Consider the following 20,111-nt stretch of genomic DNA (forward strand, 5'->3'; position numbering starts at 1 on the left):
GGTTGGTAAATCACTTGTGAATTTGGTTAGCATGAAGAGTTTCTCCAGCATTTTGGCCACCCTCAGGGAGCTTGTGCAACTTGGGGGCAGACTCCAGACTGTAGTGTGTTAGTATAATCAGCTATGGCGATGGCCAGCCTGAAATGGCTTCACACTTCTAGTGCAACAGCTCTGGCATCCAATGTCCCATCAGAGCCATGGGTTCAGTGAGGGGTGCTTGTGAATGCTATCACTGGGAGGCCAAAAACTAAAAGCTCATTCCAGGTCCTGGAAATTTTGAGGGGCTTACCTATTAGGACCACTTTTCCTGGCAACCTTGAGTTCTGAAGAATGAAGAAAGGTCCTCTCACTTAACCATTTGAGAACTCGCAATCGCCAAGAGCACAGGTGGCTGGAAAACTACACTGATGAGGCAAGTCTGGCCTATTTGACTTTATTTGTTGTTTTTCTGTGGAATGTTGAAATAGTCCAGTGAACTCCTAAGACCGTTCTTAGAAATGAAGGGTCTTGATGCTTCTGAAACAATAATGCCAAGTTTTCTGATTCCAACTGCTATTCTACAGGGGTTTAAAAGGGGCCGTGTCTTTTACAATTTGCACATATTTGAGAAACATTTCTCAAAATATTTCACCTTAAAGCACTGATGAAAATGAGGACAGAAACAGAAACTTGTAAAAATACATCTTTTAATAAACATCAAGAAGTACAGTGCAGTTTTATCGAAGTTTTACACTGCAGTTTACAGCAAACATATTATCTATTATAGTGTATACTTATTTACAAGTAAAGTAAACTCAGGCGTTTTTTCCTCCCGTGGTTGGATAAACCAAAACCGGTCCATTAGACTACATTTAAGGTCTTCCAAACTGTTTCCCAAGCTTCTGTAAAAGGCCTTTAACATGAAGAGACTTGCAACAACAAAAGAAAGATATCCCCATCACAATGATAGCCTGATGAATGCTCAAAAGTTATTTAAAAAATTATAAATATATGGATTCCTTTGATGGCTCTGAAGAATAAGAATAGTTTCTGACAGCAAATCTGAAATATTAATGACAATAAGGGAAACACCTGTTTCTATTGCCACGTGAATCCATAATAAACACTAATTTGAGGCTATAGTTTATGAAAAGAATCCAAAAATGCTTGTAGTAAAAGTTCAACATTTTATATGTATTTATATATATGGTCCCATGGACTAAAAACTGTCTAGAATATTAATGGCTTGGTCTGCTTTTAACATTACTTATACAAAGAATGGTGGAATTCTTGACACTTCTGGACAAAGTCAGTGAAAATGGGAACAGAAATTAATTAGTAAAAGGAAAATTAATATTAATCTTAAAATTTTACCTGCTGTTGTGTTGGAATGATCAAAACTCAGCTACATCCAAGAAGAGTAAAAAGAACTGAAGGAAATCAGAAGCTATTGCTTAAAAACCAGAGTTTTGCATGCTTTCAACTGAAGGCATTTAAAAATTATACAACTGGATGTACTTGCTATTTACATAAACCAGTGTTTGGAATTAGAAACGAAAGTACTGCTTTATGCACAGAAGTTCCAGAAGCATACTCAGATTTGCAAAAGAGGCACAATAACGTGTCAATCATGCAACTAGTTGTACGTGAGATTTGTAATGGGTAACAGAACAAATTCCGCATGAACACAGCACTGATGTGGAGCAAATGACATCAAATAAGTACGCAGCTCAAATTCCGAAGGGTAAAGACCCAATATCCCTGAATCTGTAAGCATTCATCTTGGTGTTAACATGGTTTCCTCTAAGCATTATCTCATTAGAAGAGAGATTTAGATACTTCTCCCTCTTCGATATGCCATCATATTTTTAGAGGTGAAAAGGGGACAATTGGTGGGTTTTGTTTTGTTTGTTTTTTACCACTGTGGCCCATCCAGTTCTCAGGAATCTGATACCCTGTTATCACAGCATCAAGACTAAGGTAGGTGCTCTACAGGATCCAACAAACTGAGTTTCTGGATCCAAATATTGCTGGTATTTACAATAAGCCTGGCTGCCAGAAAGCCATGCTTTGGGTGAAATGTACTCCAGGCACAATGACTGAGTGAAGACCAGCTGCCACTGAGGTCATTAACCGTATGATCTTCTATCTTGAAGTAAAATTTCTTAGTAGATGGGACGAGATCTCATACTTTCCATGTATTCTCAACTGCACCTAGTAACGTGCTGGGCAAAGATATACACTCACAGAAATAGTCGGTGATGGGGCAGGAACTGAATCAAGAGGGAACCTGGTCATGGGGAGGCCATGCCTCACTCCACCCATCACCCAAAAGGCAGTCACCCCGATGAACCTCTGCAGCTGTCACCGAAGAGCAGATGCTTGTCCCCTGCCACTATTTGAAGAACTAACCACTCGGGCCTCTTTCTTTCTCTTGGTCACTAAGAGATTACATGTGGGCCTGAGTGCCACCTGGTTGATGATATCTGGAAAAAAAAAGGTGTTTTTTTTTTGCGCGTCAAAGGAAGCACCAACCCATCACATGGCACAGTTTAATTCTAATAATACAACTTATAGAACCATTAACTTTTATAATTAGGTTAAATGTTATCCATACTAATAGATATTTTAAAGGTTAGGCTTATTCTGACATCACTTAAGATACATTTTATTTTTAAACATAGGCATGAGGTAGAAGATAAGAACTCACAAAAGAAAGTCATCTTCAAAATACCAAACTCTATTCAATACAATTAGCCCCGAGAAAGAAGTAAGAAAAGTTACAGCCTAAGCTGGTAGACTGGCTACTGATAAACTATTACCCTTACCTGAAAAAAAAATCTTAATTTGAAATTGTCCATTTTTTCCCACCAATTTAAGGTATTATAGAAAAAAGGGCGATATACATTCTGACGTTCTGAAATATTTCTAAGGATCGCATATAACAGCTCCTCTTAATAACCATTTTTTACCATGTGGCTCTAAATCACCTCAATTGAGACACAGGTCCTTTCTACCTAAATAACTGATCAGATATCAATATGGAGGTTAAAAATGCTTTGAGCACAAGAAGCAAGATAAAAGGAATGATTCACATTTAAAATATTGTACTTTTCATAAAAACTAGCAGCACTTCATCCTACCAAGACATACAGATTTGGCTTCACTGACTGATCAGGAACCGAGGAAAATGGATATAGGCCCAAAACGGCTTCTTCACGAGGGAAATGTGAGGCTAGAAGGTTTCTTGAACAACGACTTCCCCATTAGGTGGTGTGGGAAACTACTGGAATGTCGATTTCAATGGCAGAGAGGCGGGAACGGGCTGAATAGGGCTGTGAGTACGTGTGCATACCGGGAGGGTGGGAGTACAGCGGCTGCCAGAAAGGAGAGGGCAAGGACTTGCATGCACAGTACCAAATAAACAGTAGCAGGGCCGTCATAAACAAGCCCCCAGCACTAGCCACAGTGACGTACACAGCATAGTCAAACGCAAAGACTGGCTCGAACTTCCTGTTCAGGTGGATGTTGTAAAAGATGACCCAGATGGACGGGGAGAGGCTCACAGTACCCGCCAGGAAAAACAGCAGCCCGGCCACCAGATGGCAGCCTGCACTATTGACCAGGCACTTAGCCAGCTTGATGTTGGGCACGGAGGACCTGAAGGCCGTGTTACACATTCCGATCAGGCAGAGCAGCAGGGCGCCCATTGCGATCAGGATGCTGAGCGGCAGGGCAAACTGGAGGACCCGCAGGTCCAGCTGGTCCACGGAGGAGTACCAGGCAGCGTCGTACATCAGGCAGTCATTACCCCCGTCATAGCGGGCGCACTTCACCCACAGGCCTGTGTAGACAGTCAGGTTCTTCTCATTTCTGTTGAACGTGATCAGTCGTAACTTCCTCCAGTTGGGAAGCAGTGTGCCTGCAAAGAGGCCCGCTACGGAGGCGATTCCACACAGGAAGGACAGCACGGTGGCCGCGTGGACATCCCGACAGCCCATGGCAGGCAGGCAGGCGTGTGCAGTACTGCCAGTCAGACTGGGGGGACACAGAAGAGGAGAGATCATGAGGGGACCCCGGGAGAGCAGAGCAGGAAGGGTGGGGCTGTCTGGAAACACACCAGGGACATGGAATCAGACAGAATCCTGTCCCTTGTCTCCATATGCAGTAGGAACGGGTATGAGCACACGTGCCGTGACCGCAGAGCACAGGTGTACATGCACACCCCTGCTCATCAATGACTGCTCATACAGCAACCAGAGTCTTCACACACGAGCGTTTTTCTATCCGGTGAATCAGAGGAACAACCAACATAATTCCAAATTCACTTAACATCACATCTCTCAGTTTTCAAAAATCACTCATTCGACACCCGCGTTATCAAGCACTTAGGTGTGTCAGATACTCAAATATGCAGGGCACAGCACCATTCACAAACACAACACCATCAACTCCAAACACAAATTCGGCCTCCGATGCTCACGCAGATGTAAAAGGAGACTAGCAAAACAGGCAAAGGTGTGAGGAGAGAGGGCAGCAGAGTAGCTGAAGGCAGACGCTGAGCTAGACGGCTCGAATTCGAATCCCTGCTTCCTCAGTTACTAGCCAAGTGACCCAAGTGGCTTTGGATCAGCAACACTACTTCTGTGTGCCTCACTTTCCTCATCTGCAAGATGGGGAAAGTAACAGTGCCTAACTCACAGCTTTTCTAGGTATTCAATGAATTAATATGACATCAAGTGCTTAAAATTATACCTGGTGCCTTGGAAGTGCGATGTGAGTGTCAACTATTCTAAGCACTCAGTGATCAGCTCAGTGCTTGGCATCATGGAGCAGTTCAAAGAACATTTGTGGAGTAAACGTTAAATAAGAAAGAGCAGACGGCTCATTCCTATATACTAGGCATACCAGAAAACACAAAATGTAAATAGACTCCTCTCCAATGAGTTAGTCAAAGCAAAAAGACAGAAAAAAGGTCCCTGACATTATTCTGCATCATCACTTCCTCACTGATTGACTATGGCTGGCATGCTTTTCAGATTAAACTATTGGTTATTGGTTATAATACTGACATACTACTATTGGTTAGTCTACTATGACTGCTCATATAAGATGAATGCAAAGATTTCTGAAATGACAACCTATCTGCATTAATGCTAGCAAGACGCTTCATCTCAAATTAAAAGGCTGGACTCTTCATCTGTATATGACATATTATAAAAAAAACCAGTATATTATTCAGCTTTATTTCTTCAGGAGTTTGAAACTCACTCTCCAAACACCACTCAAATGTATTTTTTCTACTTTCTATCATGTGTCCTGCAAGGCAACAGAACAGACTGTTTTAATTTACTATATATTTAGTCCAATCACAAAAACTGGGAATAATTTTTAGTCAAGGCTGTGGTTTTTCCAGTAGTCATGTATGGATGTGAGAGTTGGACTGTGAAGAAAGCTGAGTGCTGAAGAATTGAAGCTTTTGAACTGTGGTGTTGGAGAAGACTCTTGAGAGTCCCTTGGACTGAAAGGAGATCCAACCAGTCCGTCCTAAAGGAGATCGGTCCTGGGTGTTCATTGGAAGGACTGATGCTGAGGCTGAAACTCCAATACTTTGACCACCTCATGTGAAGAGTTGACTCAATGGAAAAGACCCTGATGCTGGGAGGGATTGGGGGCAGGAGGAGAAGGGGACGACAGAGGATGAGATGGCTGGATGGCATCACTGACTCAATGGACGTGAGTCTGAGTGAACTCCAGGAGTTGGTGATGGACAGGGAGGCCTGGCGTGCTGTGATTCATGGGGTCGCAGAGAGTCGGACACGACTGAGCGACTGAACTGAACTGAACATACTTATACACACACACATATGTAAGTGTACAATATAAAAATCAGTTTAAGTGATTTTTATATTGTAAAATATAAAAGTGACCATTTTTTAAAGTCCTCAAGAATAACTAGTTTTAAGTTTTTCTGTTCTTAGTTTACTATTTGTTTATCATGTTGTCTTCTATCAATATTACTAAAAGTAGTAATTGTTTTAAAAAAAATGTTATGGATGAAAATACTTGGAGGAATTATGGTCATAATTTATTTTTTTTTTCCTGCAAATTTTAAATGCCTGATTTTAGCAACCTACCAACCACCTGAGTCCTACGATGGAAACTGGCGCAGGTTTGAGGACGTTTACACTGGAAAACGCCACTAGTTTTGTCAGGCTCCAGAACCCAGCTTCCTGTTGGTTTCCGCTCATGTATCTTCTCCCCAGTATACTGACAGCAACTTGCACACAAGTCATTTTAGGAATATTTGAATAAATAAATACTAGGCTCTGACCCAAGACCACAGGAGCTTAAAAAGGTAGGCTCTTAATGATATAGAACTGGACAAGGAAGTAGCCATTACTAAGCAATCATTCATTCAGCAGGGATTTACTATTCAGCACACGCAGAACACTCTGTTAGGTCTTTGAGGCACACCCAAGGCCATGAAGATCTGGACTTTGCCCCAATATGTTAACCATCAGACTGAGGGAAAGAATATGCTGTTTTATCAAAACTCAAAGTGCTGATAATGAAAAAGGCATCTAATTACTACATATTAAGTGATCATTATTAGGTATCAACCAAATAAGATATGCTATGCTATGCTATGCTAAGTCGCTTCAGTCATGTCCGACTCTGTGTGACCCCATAGACGGCAGCCCACCAGCCTCCCCCGTCCCTGGGATTCTCCAGGCAAGAACACTGGAGTGGGTTGCCATTTCCTTCTCCAATGCATGAAAGTGAAAAGAGAAAATAAAGTCGCTCAGTCGTGTCTGACTCTTAGCGACCCCATGGACTGCAGCCCACCAGGCTCCTCCGTCCATGGGATTTTCCATACAAGTTCATAAAAATGAATAATTCAGGCTTAGAGAAAAACTGAGCAATGAAAAGAAAGAAGACTTAATCAACATTGTGAAGATGTAAAAAAAAAGTTTCCCTCAATTCCTTTCAAAGCTTCAGAAAGCCTTCAGATCACCACTGCTAAGTCCTAACCCAATCACAATTCCTTCCTGTTTTCAGAGGTAGGGGACAAATACTTAGAGTATCAGTATAATTGAGTTTTTTTCATTCAAGCTCCCTGTACCCTGATTCCTACAAACAAAATGAGAAACAAGATCAGAACGAATTTTATTACTAATAAATAAATTTCTGTAGTTCTTAGCCTATAGATTATCAAATGACACTAATAAACAGAGCCAGATCAATACTTAACATCTATTTCAGTTTTAAGTGTGTTCAAATTTATCAAACATCATATCAATCCAGATGTTGGATCAGTCCCCTGAATTGGCTTCTGCTCAATTATACTTGGCTCAGATCTCAGAAACTAACTAAGTCATATTTTTAGAGAGCCAACAAGTATACCTGGAGCAGTGGCTGCACGGCAAGCAGCGGAGAGGACCTACCCCACATCCAAGGTCAGGAGTGGCGGCTGCATTTTGCTGGCGCAGCCGTGAAGACATACCCCATGTCCAAAGTAAGAGAAAGCCCAGTAAGACGGTAGGCGCTGAGAGAGGGCATCGGAGGGCAGACAGACTGAAACCACAATCAGAGAAAACTAACCAACCTGATCACACGGACCACATCATGGATCACAGCCTGGTCTAACTCAATGAAACTAAGCCATGCGTGTAGGGCCACCCAAGACAGAGAGGTCATGGTGGAGAGGTCTGACAAAATGTGGTCCACTGAAGGAGGGAATGCAAACTACTTTAGTACTCTTGCCTTGAGAATCCCATGAACAGTATGAAAAGGCAGAAAGATAGGACACTGAAAGATGAATTCCCCAGGTCGGTAGGTGCCCAATATGCTACTGGAGATCAGTGGAGAAATAACTCCAGAAAGAAGGAAGAGATGGAGCCAAGGCAAAAACAACATCTAGTTGTGAATGGGACTGGTGATGGAAGCAAGGTCTGATGCTGTAAAGAGTACTATTGCATAGGAACCTGGAATGTTAGGTCCAATTGCATAGGAACCTGGAATGTTAGGTCCATGAATCAAGGCAAATTGGAAGTGGTCAAACAGGAGATGGCAAGAGTGAAGATCAACATTTTAGGAATCAGTGAACTAAAATGGACTGGAATAGGTGAATTTAACTCAGATGACCATTATATCTACTACTGTGGGCAAGAATGCCTTAGAAGAAATGGAGTAGCCATCATAGTCAACAAAAGAGTCCAAAATGCAGTATTTGGATGCAATCTCAAAAACAACAGAATGATCTCTGTTCGTTTCCAAGGCAAACCATTCAATATCATGGTAATCCAAGCCTATGCCCCTACCAGTAATGCTGAAGAAGCTGAAGTTAAATGCTTCTATGAAGACCTACAAGACCTTTTAGAACTAACACCCAAAAAAGATGTCCTTTTCATTATGGGGGACTGGAATACAAAAGTAGGGAGTCAAGAAACACCTGGAGAAACAGGCAAATTTGGCCTTGGAGTACAGAATGAAGCAGGGCAAAGGCTAATAGAGTTTTCCCAAGAGAATGCACTGGTCATAGCAAACACCCTCTTCCAACAACACAAGAGAAGACTCTACACATGGACATCACCAGATGGCCAACACCGAAATCAGACTGATTATATTCTTTGCAGCCAAAGATGGAGAAGCTCTATACAGTCAGCAAAAACAAGACCAGGAGCTGACTGTGGCTCAGATCATGAACTCCTTATGGCCAAATTCAGACTTAAATTGAAGAAAGTAGGGAAAACCACTGGATCATTCAGGTATGACCTAAATCAAATCCTTTACGATTATAGAGTGGAAGTGAGAAATAGATTTAAGGGACTAGATCTGCCTGATGAACTATGGACAGAGGTTCATGATATTGTACAGGAGACAGGGATCAAGACCATCCCCAAGAAAAAGAAATGTAAAATAGCAAAATGGTTTTCTGAGGAGGCCTTACAAATAGCTGTGAAAAGAGAAGCAAAAAGCAAAGGAGAAAAGGAAAGATATACCCATTAGAATGCAGAGTTCCAAAGAATAGCAAGGACAGATAAGAAAACCTTCTTCAGGGATCAATGCAAAGAAATAGAGAAAACAATGGAATGGGAAGACCAGTGATTTCTTCGAGAAGATTAGAGATATCAAGGGAACATTTCATGCAAAGATGGGCTCACTGAAGGACAGAAATGGTATGGACCTAACAGAAGCAGAAGATATTAAGAAGAGGTGGCAAGAATACACAGAAGAACTGTACAAAAAAGATCTTCACGACCCAGATAATCACAATGGTGTGATCACTCACCTAGAACCAGACATCCTGGAATGTGAAGTCAAGTGGGCCTTAGAAAGCATCACTATGAACAAAGCTAGTGGAGGTGATGGAATTCCAGTTGAGCTATTTCCAATTCTAAAAGATGATGCTGTGAAAGTGCTGCACTCAATATGCCAACAAATTTGGACAACTCAGCAGTGGCCACAGGACTGGAAAAGGCCAGTTTTCATTCCAATCCCAAAGAAAGGCAATGCCAAAGAATGTTCAAACTACCACACAATTGCACTCATCTCACAGGCTAGCAAAGTAATTCTCAAAATTCTCCAAGCCAGGCTTCTGTGAACTTCCAGATGTTCAAGTTGGTTTTAGAAAAGGCAGAGGAACCAGAGATCAAATTGCCAACATCTGCTGGATCACCAAAAAAGCAAGAGAGTTTCAGAAAAACATCTATTTCTGCTTTATTGACTATGCCAGAGCCTTTGACTGTGTGGATCACAATAAACTGTGGAAAATTCTGAAAGAGATGGGAATACCAGACCACCTGACCTGCCTCTTGAGAAATCTGTATGCAAGTCAAGAAGCAACAGTTAGAACTGGACATGGAACAACAGACTGGTTCCAAATAGGAAAAGGAGTATGTCAAGGCTGTATACTGTCACCCTGCTTATTTAAGTTACATGCAGGGTACATCATGAGAAACACTGGGCTGGAGGAAGCACAAGCTGGAATCAAGATTGCCAGGAGAAATACCAATAATCTCAGATACGTAGATGATATCACTCTTATGGCAGAAAGTGAAGAAGAACTAATGAGCCTCTTGATGAAAGTAAAAGAGGAAAGTGAAAAAGTTGGCTTAAAACTCAACATTCAGAAAACTATGATCATGGCATCCGGTCCCATCACTTCATGAGAAATAGATGGGAAACAGTGGAAACAGTGGCTGACTTTACATTGGGGGCTCCAAAATCACTGCAGATGGTGACTGCAGCTGTGAAATTAAAAAGACATTTACTCCTTGGAAGGAAAGTTATGATCAACCTAGACAACACATTAAAAAGCAGAGATATTTTCTTTGCCAACAAAGGTCCATCTAGTCAAGGCTATGGTTTTTCCAGTGGTCATGTATAGATGTGAGAGTTGGACTATAAAGAAAACTGAGCACCAAAGAATTGATGCTTTTCAACTGTGGTGCTGGAGAAGACTCTTGAGAGTCCCTTGGACTGCAAGGACATCCAACCAGTCCATCCTAAAGGAGATCAGTACTGAATGTTCATTGGAAGGACTGATGTTGCAGCTGAAACTCCAATACTTTGGCCACCTGATGCGAAGATCTGACTCATTTTAAAAGACCCTGATGCTGGGAAAGATTGAATGCAGGAGGAGAAGGGGATGACAGAGGAAGAGATTGTTGGATGGCATCACTGACTCAATGGACATGAGATTGGGTAAACTATGGGAGTTGATGATGGATAGGGAGGCCTGGCGTGGTGCAGTCCATGGGGTCGCAAAGAGTCGGACACGACTGAGCAACTAAACTGAACTGAACAAGTATATGGCATTTTTCAGAAGGGAAATATTACGAACTTTAATTTAACTGAATTTCAATCTCGGTGCTGGAATTAATGTCCTCACTGTTTGTAAACTTCTTTGGCTGCTTTACATTTTATACCCTGCTCATAACTCTACATGTGTATGATTTGATACAAAGCATAGAGTCAGACGCGACTGAAGCAACTTAGCAGCAGCAACAGCACCAGTATATCCCATAGAGGGATAAAGTAACATCTTATAGGGACAGTGAGAGAAGGAATATGTTCAGTGATTTAAAACTGAAAGATACGCTGACTCTTGGAGTTCTACCAATTAATTTGAAACCACGCATTATTTTTTCAATTGCAAATCTGATCATTTCACTACATTTTACCATTCAATAGCTTTCTATTGGGAGAAGGCAGTGGCACCCCACTCCAGTACTCTTGCCTAGAAAATCCCATGGACGGAGGAGCCTGGTGGGCTGCAGTCCATGGGGTCGCGAAGAGTCGGACACAAGTGAGCGACTTCATTTTCACTTTTCACTTTCATGCATTGGAGAAGGAAATGGCAACCCACTCCAGTGTTCTTGCCTGGAGAATCCCAGGGATGGGGAGCCTGGTGGGCTGCCATCTATGGGGTGGCACAGAGTCGGACACGACTGAAGCGACTTAGCAGCAGTAGCAGCTTTCTACTGAATAGTTTCCTCAGAAATAAAGTTTCCAAAGTTTCATATCTTTCCTATAATTTACAAAGTTTTACTTCCCACCATCTGGTTCCTGCCAGATTCTTAGTCTCCTTACTGAGTCAGTTTTCTACCTTACATATTAGTCTATGTAGACATAATGCTTTTCTTTTAACTTTTCAAATTATGTTTTTCAATGTGGGCTTTTTCTCATGCTGTGTTTCCTCCTAGAACTTTCTTAATCCCATCCTATTCTTTGCTTAGCTGACATGTACTTACCTTTCTAGTTTCCAGGGAGGCTGGACCTAAACCTCCCCTCTCCTTTCCAACTCTTCCTCTTCCCCCTTCCCTAGTTACACGCCCTGGTTGCACCTTTGTAATTTTTCTTTGATAGCAGTGAATTTGCTTATATTCTCTGTTCAGTGTTTATCCGTCTTACCAGACTGTAAATTCCAGGAGGACAGAGAGCCTTCTGTTTTATTCACTGTGTCCAACACCGGCACACGGAAGGCACTCAATTATTTGTTTAATGAATGAACAAAAAAAGCAAATGGAAGGTTCATATGAGTATGGTGAGGACACAGAGAGTTATCAATTTGCTCCAGGATCAGTTCCACTCATTACATTCTTTCATACTCTGTGTTCTGAAGCCTCCAAACTGCTTCTAGAATGTGCCCCTGCTTTCCACTCTTTACTGGCCAAAGTCTCTCTCATTTTTAAAAATGAAGTTCATTTTCTTCCCCCAGAAATTTCCTAAGAAAGATGAAGCCATTCCCAGGTTATTTATATGCAGCCTCTGCTTCTAGACACACGTATCTAAGTTTAGCAACACTGGTTAATTCCCACCGTGGTTAGATAATTATGACAGTTGATTCTCGTGTTTTCAACTTAATAGGTATGTTACATACAGGATGTGCCTTTAAGACTACTGGTTCATATACTGAATTAATGTTTGCTTATCAAAGTTAAGCAATTTTTTATACTTGTATTTCTATTTCCTTTTTAAAATATTTTTCCCAACTGAGGAAAAGAAATAAACATCTTTTTGCCATATGAAAGCCTCTTATTAGTGACTGCAGCAGATGTGCAAGGCTAAGAATACACTTTAACAATCTGAGGAGCACCCACGAACACTAGCTGGGTGACAGGTCTTGAGCTGAGTTGTATATACAGATGTGTGGGTTTGCTGTTTCCATCTGGGAGGCAGCATGGTATTGTAGCCCAGGCGACCCAAGACTCAAACGCCAGTCACAAACCACCATTTGCAAACCGGCCAAGTCCTATGCCCTCTGCATCTCAAATTTCTCAAATGTCCCCCAAGATAGTTGTGAGATCATAAACAGTAAAACCCTTCGTAAAACAGAATAGGGTGGGAAATTTAAGTCTGTGACCATTACTGGTAGGTTTATTGGAGAGCATTCTCTTTGAGAATAGCTACTGACCAAATCAGATAAGGCCTCTGTTCGAAACACCCACTTCACATCTGACTGTTCCACAATGACGTGCAGAGGAGATGGTACACAATTAAAGGTTATCAAAGATATTTCAAATAAAAATATTTTTCAAAAGAATATCTTTCCTGTAGGTCTGAATGAGTTCAAAGAAGTTTGAAGCAGGAATAATGTCGAAAAGCTTTAAGAATTCTCAGATCCATTACTGTATTTTTTTCAGAGACAATTCTAAGGAATAGCTACATGAGAACACATCTGTAATAGCAGCTACATTAATCCTCGGTAGTAACACTAGCAGTCCCTTCTACCTTAGAAGGTACTGTCTCCCTCAGAAGGGTTTTCTTAGACGATATAGATCATCAACATAGCACCTGGAATGGAGATCTATCCTGTAACTTTATTTTGTTAAGAGAAAAAAGTGTCATATATATGGAAGTAAAAGGAAGAAATAAAATCAGGGCATGTACTTACTCTTTGAGGTACTTGATAGTTCCAAAACAACTTTAATCAACTTAGAAGAAATGTATGCACATCTGAACACAGTCAAGATGGCCTGGACCTAAAGAACAGAAAAAGCACTCCAAATTAATATAGTACTTCTTTAAAAACTCAATTTGAATTCATATGGAGCTAGGAAAAATAATTACCAATCATCTAAAACCAAAGAAATCTTAAGCCAAAAAAAGGTGGGCAGTAAGTTAAAAAAAAAAATAAAAAAAGGTAGTTTATTCTTAAATTCACACAATATCTATTTGTGAGCTACAGAAGAAAAAATTAACTCTCATTTTGTGACTTAAGAAGATAGGAAAAACAAGGATGAAAATCACTTCACTGTTTTGGAAATCTTTTCATAACTACAGTCAAAGAATAAGGAGGGCTGATGAAGCACTATGTAATTAGTTGTCTTGGCATAAAACACATTCCTGAGGTTTCTTTTATTCCTTTTAAAAGGATACTGACAACAAAACTAGTCAAAGTTGCTTGGTTTTACCATGCCCCCTAAAACTTGCAACTAGAATTTCTCTTCAGTTTATAGTTCCACCAACAGCTCAACCCACCATTTAAATGTTTTCATATGTCTTTCTTAAGCATCAACAACTTCCTCTTCAAACACTAATTACCTCAAGTAGAAGGACGAGAAGGAAAACTTGTAACGCCTAAGAACTTCCTGGTTCAAGGTGTGTCTATATACATATATATTGCTAGCCCTACAATGATCATAAAGTAGAATGATGTTCCCAACAGTCTGCAAGAAAGGGATTTCAGCCAGATTTTTTTTTTTTTCTTTTCTAAATGTATGTCTGGTTGGTTTCAATCACAGTTGCTTACTTACTCCAAAGTTAAGTGTCACAATATAAACACACAATAGGATCTCTGAGCAATCCTTTTAAAGTCAGGTCACCAAGTCTGGCCTTCTAACGTCACGACTGGCCCCTTGCAAAGCCTGTAACACAGAACTTGGGCTTCAGAGAAAAGCAAAGTGGGCTTCCAGAGAAGCCCGCCTCCCCACTACCCTCTCTGCACTCCCTTTGAGCTGCGTCCTCAGGAGCATCAGAGTTGGTAGAAAGACAGAGGAGGTTGAAAAAAGAGACAGAGAGAGAGAGAGAGAGCTTTCCTGGTTAGAGCCAGTGGAAAGAGACCGCAGCAGTGACTGTACGCTCTCAGAACAAGCTTATCCCTGCACCACTAAGTGGGTTTGAATAGAGAGCAGGTCATCATTACACAACCAGCATGAGCCAGTGATTCAAAAATAGCAACCTGCACCTCCACAGCACACACCTGGCCAGCCAGGCCCCTAGCCCTGGCCAGACACGTCGACATTTTCATACTTCTGGGTCCAAAGTAATTTTGAGAGCTTCATCAAACACCTCCTCATTCAGCATTCACGTCCACAAAGGTGGTCAGCACGTTCCAATGCTGAGTGACTCTCCTCGTTTAAGCAATCTTACAAAAATCCTCAACTACTTATGCAAAAGACCCAGAAACCAGAACATTCTTGCCCACACCTACCTGTTTCTCACATCCAGGGCATTTTCACTCGCCCACACTGAGGAGCCTCTCGGAGCGTCTTCCTCTCGGCGTCCCAGGAAGTGCGTTCCCAGAGAGCCGCTCCAAAGGCTTCTGGGACTCGTAGTCAGGTTCCCTAAACAGGAATGCCCTGGATGACTGGCAGACTACAATTCCCAAAATCCACTGAGCTGGCAGTCCCAGGCAATATCCTGCGACCACCTCCCGCCTTTCTGCTCTGTTTCCCACCTCCCCCATTCTTTTAACACCTTAACTTACGTTTAGATTTGGGTTATAGGTCTACAAAACAGTTAGAGGAAACAGAGCCAAAAATAATTTTGAGTTGGGTACCCAAATAAATATTTCCCACTAAGTAATTTATTTACCACTTTTTATTTACCCCGCCCCACTGGGAGGCTGGGGGTAGTCAGAGTGTTATTTGCTTTTAAACTTTTTATTTTGGCAATATGTGAACCGTGAACTTCCTGATGTTCAAGCTGGTTTTAGAAAAGGCAGAGGAACCAGAGATCAAATTGCCAACATCCGCTGGATCATGGAAAAAGCAAGAGAGTTCCAGAAAAACATCTATTTCTGCTTTATTGACTATGCCAAAGCCTTTGACTGTGTGGATCACAATAAACTGTGGAAAATTCTGAAAGAGATGGGAATACCAGACCACATGATCTGCCTCTTGAGAAATTTGTACGCAGGTCAGGAAGCAACAGTTAGAACTGGACTTGGAACAACAGACTGGTTCCAAATAGGAAAAGGAGTATGTCAAGGCTGTATATTGTCACCCTGTTTATTTAACTTATATGCAGAGTACATCATGAGAAACGCTGGACTAGAAGAAACACAAGCTGGAATCAAGATTGCCAGGAGAAATATCAATAATCTCAGATATGCAGATGACACCACCCTTATGGCAGAAAGCCAAGAGGAACTCAAAAGCCTCTTGATGAAAGTGAAAGTGGAGAGTGAAAAAGTTGGCTTAAAGCTCAACATTCAGAAAACAAAGATCATGGCATCCGGTCCCATCACTTCATGGGAAATAGATGGGGAAACAGTTTTCTGGGCTCCAAAATCACTGCAGATGGTGACTGCAGCCATGAAATTAAAAGACGCTTACTCCTTGGAAGGAAAGTTATGACCAACCTAGAGCGCATATTCAAAAGCAGAGACATTACTTTGCTAACAAAGGTTCGTCTAGTCAAGGCTATGGTTTTTCCTGTGGTCATGTATGGATGTGAGAGTTGGACTGTGAAGAAGGCTGAGCACCGAAGAATTGATGCTTTTGAACTGTGGTGCTGGAGAAGACTCTTGAGAGTCCCTTGGACTGCAAGGACATCCAACCACTCCATTCTAAAGGAGATCAGTCCTGGGATTTCTTTGGAAGGAATGATGCTAAAGCTGAAACTCCAGTACTTTGGCCACCTCATGTGAAGAGTTGACTCATTGGAAAAAGACTCTGATGCTGGGAGGGATTGGGGGCAAGAGGAGAAGGGGACGACAGAGGATGAGATGGCTGGATGGCATCACTGACTCGATGGACGTGAGTCTGAGTGAACTCTGGGAGTTGGTGATGGACAGGGAGGCCTGGTGTGCTGCAATTCATGGGGTCGCAAAGAGTCGGACACGACTGACCGAGTGATCTGATCTGATCTGATAGCCCATTATTGGGCTTCCCTGGTAGCTGAGATGGTAAAGAATCCACCTGTAACGCAGGAGTCTTGGGTGCAATCCCTGGGCTGGGAAGATCCCCTGGAGAAGAGAATGGCAACCCACTCCAGTATTCTTGCATGGGAAATCCCATGGACAGAGGATCCTGGCAGGTGGGCCAGGAGTCTACGGGGTCACTGAGAGTCCCACTGGACTGAGCACTAACACTTTCACGTTCATGGCCCATTAACAATGCTGTGATAGTTTCAGGTGAACAGCAAGGGACTCAGCCACACATATATGCCGATACATTCACCCCAAACTCCCCTCCCATCCAGGCTGCCACATAACATTGAGCAGAGTTCCATGTATTGTAGAGTAGGTTCTTGTTGATTATTCATTTTCATTATAGCAGGGTGTACATGTCCATCCCAAGTATATTATTTTTTCCCCACCTGCTGTTTCTGAAGTAAATTTACTTCAAAACAATGGGTATGCCATTGAGGCATATTTGGGGGTGACCTGCCCAGGACAGATGTTGAAGTGTCATGATCACACACATAAATGCAGATAGAGTAAGTGTGGCAAATGTTGGTAACTGTTAAATCTAGAGAGAGTTATGTATGCGGGTGTTCATTGTACTATTAAAATTCTCTGTACTTTTGAAATTTTTCAAAATAAAAAGTTTGAGAAAAAGCATCGTAGTTGTAAATAAAAGTAAAGGATGGCATCCATTCCTATCCCACTTTGCTGCTGTATAACCTTGGGCAAAGTAAGGAACCTGTTTGTACCTCAGAATCTCATCTGTAATAATTATTTATATAAAAAACTGCAGTGAGGATTAAATGAGTTGCTATAACACAGAGAAGTTTGCAATAGTGTCTAACACACAATAAGGACTGTACGTGTTTGCAATTACCGTTTTTCTGTTGCTTTAGTAACAACGGGACTATTTACTAGTTATGGAAAAAGCCACTATCTGTGCATTGCTACCACTTTCTCATCTGCCACACTGCTTCAGAGAATGCAAGATAATTAAAAACCAGAAGCGATCTGACCCCAAAGCCAGGCCAAGAGATGTGGCAGTGAGAAAGAGGGCAGCATTAGATAGTAAAGAAACTCTGGGAACAGAAAGTGTCTAGGCTGCAGGCCAGCTCTGGTAATAGCAGACAGGCAAGAACAATACAACACAGGATTCTTTGCTCTGAACTTCAGTTCTCTAATGTAGAAAATGGAACTGAATCAGATAACTGTGTACAAAAATCATTTTATATATATTTTTTCCCAATCATTGATGATTAGTTAAATCTGGTTAGCAGACTTTCAGAGAAGGCAATGGCAACCCACTCCAGTACTCTTGCCTCGAAAATCCCATGGATGGAGGAGCCTGGTAGGCTGCAGTCTATGGGGTCTCTAAGAGTCCGACACGACTGAGCGACTTCACTTTCACTTTTCACTTTCATGCATTGGAGAAGGAAATGGCAACCCACTCCAGTGTTCTTGCCTGGAGAATCCCAGGGACGGGGGAGCCTGGTGGGCTGCCATCTATGGGGTCGCACATAGTCGGACACGACTGAAGTGACTTAGCAGCAGCAGCAGCAGCAGCAGCAGACTTTAGCTGAGATGTATATGTAGCTGATAACAGTTTTTTTTAAAGCTACAAACAGAAAGGAAGACAACTCTGTTTCTAGACTTCTTAGTCAAGTGCAGGTCTATGGTTAGCTTGCCTTCGGTACAGAAAAGATGAAATACTTACATGCCTGAGTGTTATGGGAACCACACTGACTGGGCTCTGTAGTGAATGTTTGCCTAAGTTATTTTACGACAGGAGGTCCTGGTAAGGAATACAGAACTAATAAGCCACCACCAACCAGAAGAATTAGGGAAAGAATGAAAGGAGATCCCACATGTCCTACCACCTCCCAGAACCCTCCTTGCTGAAATCCTTGGCTGAGCAATGCATGTAGCACAGGAAGGACCCTGAGTCAGAATCAGTGGGCAGAGACAGCCCAGAAACTCGTCCCATCACCCACTGTAAAACCCAAGACTGGGAGCCATGAGGCAGAGCAGTTCCTCTGGGTTCCCTTGCCCTGCCACTCTCCGCCCCGGCACCCCTTTCCAATAAAGTCTCTTGCTTTGTCAGCACATGTGCCTCCTCAGACAATTCATTTCCGAGTGTTAGACAAGAACCCACTCTCAGGCCCTGGAAGGGGCCCCCCTTCCTACAACATATTCACATTGTTGCTGGTCTATCTAATACATAGTTTTCTAGTGGAGATGATTAAAGGAGCTGGGGAGCAGTGTGGACGCTACTCATTATGCTTGTTTATTGTGCAAGGAAATACCCTCATCGGAAATGCAATTAGAGTGAAGCATACAAAACATCAGTTTGGGTGTGGAGTTGGAAGTAAGGAACTAACCTTTTCATAATTGCAGAGATGGTAAACTCTACCTGGATAACTATTTATTATGTGCGTGTTTTGCGACTCTTTGCGACCCCCGGACTGTAGCTCACCAGGCTCCTCTGTCCATGGAATTCTCCAGGAAAGAATACTGGAGTGGGTTGTCATTCCCTTCTGCAAGGGATCTTCCCTACTCAGGGATCAAACCTGGGTCTCCTGCATTGAAGGTGGATTCTTTACCATCTGAGCCACCAGGGAAGTCCATGTATTTATTAGCTCTTACCTAAAGCTGTGTCTACCAGTGTCTGTCAGGCATCTGCTTCCTCACTTCAGTCCCCAGTCCCCCGAGGAAGGTTTTTTGCAGACCTGTAGTTACCAGTTAATCTCAGAAAAATTACCCAAGGGTAAAGACTTGCTAAGAGTCTTTACCTTGCTTTACCTTGCTAAGAGGTACTGTGGCAATCCTGATGGGCAGCATTTGTCTTTATTTTTTCCTATTACATGAGAAAACTGTAAAATGAGGAAAAGTGTACTGCAGAGGTGGCATGAGTGAACGTCTTTTGAGAATACTACTACTTTCAGTTCAGTTCAGTCGTGTCTGACTCTTTGCGACCCCATGGACTGCAGCACGCCAGGCTTCCCTGTCCATCACCAACTCGCAGAGCTCGCTCAAACTCAAGTCCACCGAGTCGGTGATGCCATCCAAACAACTCATCCTCTGTCGTCCCCTTCTCCTCCCGCTTTCAATCTTTCCCAGCATCAGGGTCTTTTCCAATGAGTCAGTCACATCAGGTAGCCAAAGTATTGGAGTTTCAGCATCAGTCCTTCCAATGAATATTCAGGACTGATTTCCTTTAGGATTGACTGGTTTGATCTTGCAGTCCAAGGGACTCTCAAGAGTCTTCTCCAACACCACAGTTCAAAGGCATCAATTCTTTGCCACTCAGGTTTCTTTATGGTCCAACTCTCACATCCATACATGACTACTGGAAAAACTATAGCTTTGGCTAGATGGACCTTTGTCGGCAAGGTAATGTCTCTGCTTTTCAATATACTGTCTAGGTTGGTCATAGCTTTTCTTCCAAGGAGTGAGCATCTTTTAATTTCAGGGCTTCAGTCACCATCTGCAGTGA

The 20,111-nt window shown here is 42.2% G+C and overlaps 1 protein-coding gene across 1 annotated transcript; it reads right to left on the minus strand.

Annotated features, from left to right (window-relative positions):
• Positions 1–669: 669 nt before the first annotated feature.
• On the minus strand, positions 670–15,009 carry CLDN12 (claudin 12). The gene is made up of 3 exons (XM_005890515.3): positions 14,921–15,009; positions 13,382–13,469; positions 670–4,017 (listed from the first exon to the last, which is right to left on the minus strand). Exon 3 carries the CDS (start codon positions 3,978–3,980, stop codon positions 3,246–3,248), a length of 735 nt encoding a protein of 244 aa, XP_005890577.1. The 5' UTR covers positions 3,981–4,017; positions 13,382–13,469; positions 14,921–15,009; the 3' UTR covers positions 670–3,245.
• Between the last annotated feature and the right edge of the window lie 5,102 nt (positions 15,010–20,111).

This window comes from Bos mutus, chromosome 4 (assembly GCF_027580195.1).
Source record: "Bos mutus isolate GX-2022 chromosome 4, NWIPB_WYAK_1.1, whole genome shotgun sequence".
Classification (NCBI taxonomy): domain Eukaryota; kingdom Metazoa; phylum Chordata; class Mammalia; order Artiodactyla; family Bovidae; genus Bos; species Bos mutus.

What these genes read in the sequence shown, in the direction of transcription:
- CLDN12 (XM_005890515.3), bottom strand. Translation starts at nt 3,980, where the DNA reads ATGGGCTGTCGGGATGTCCACGCGGCCACCGTGCTGTCCTTCCTGTGT.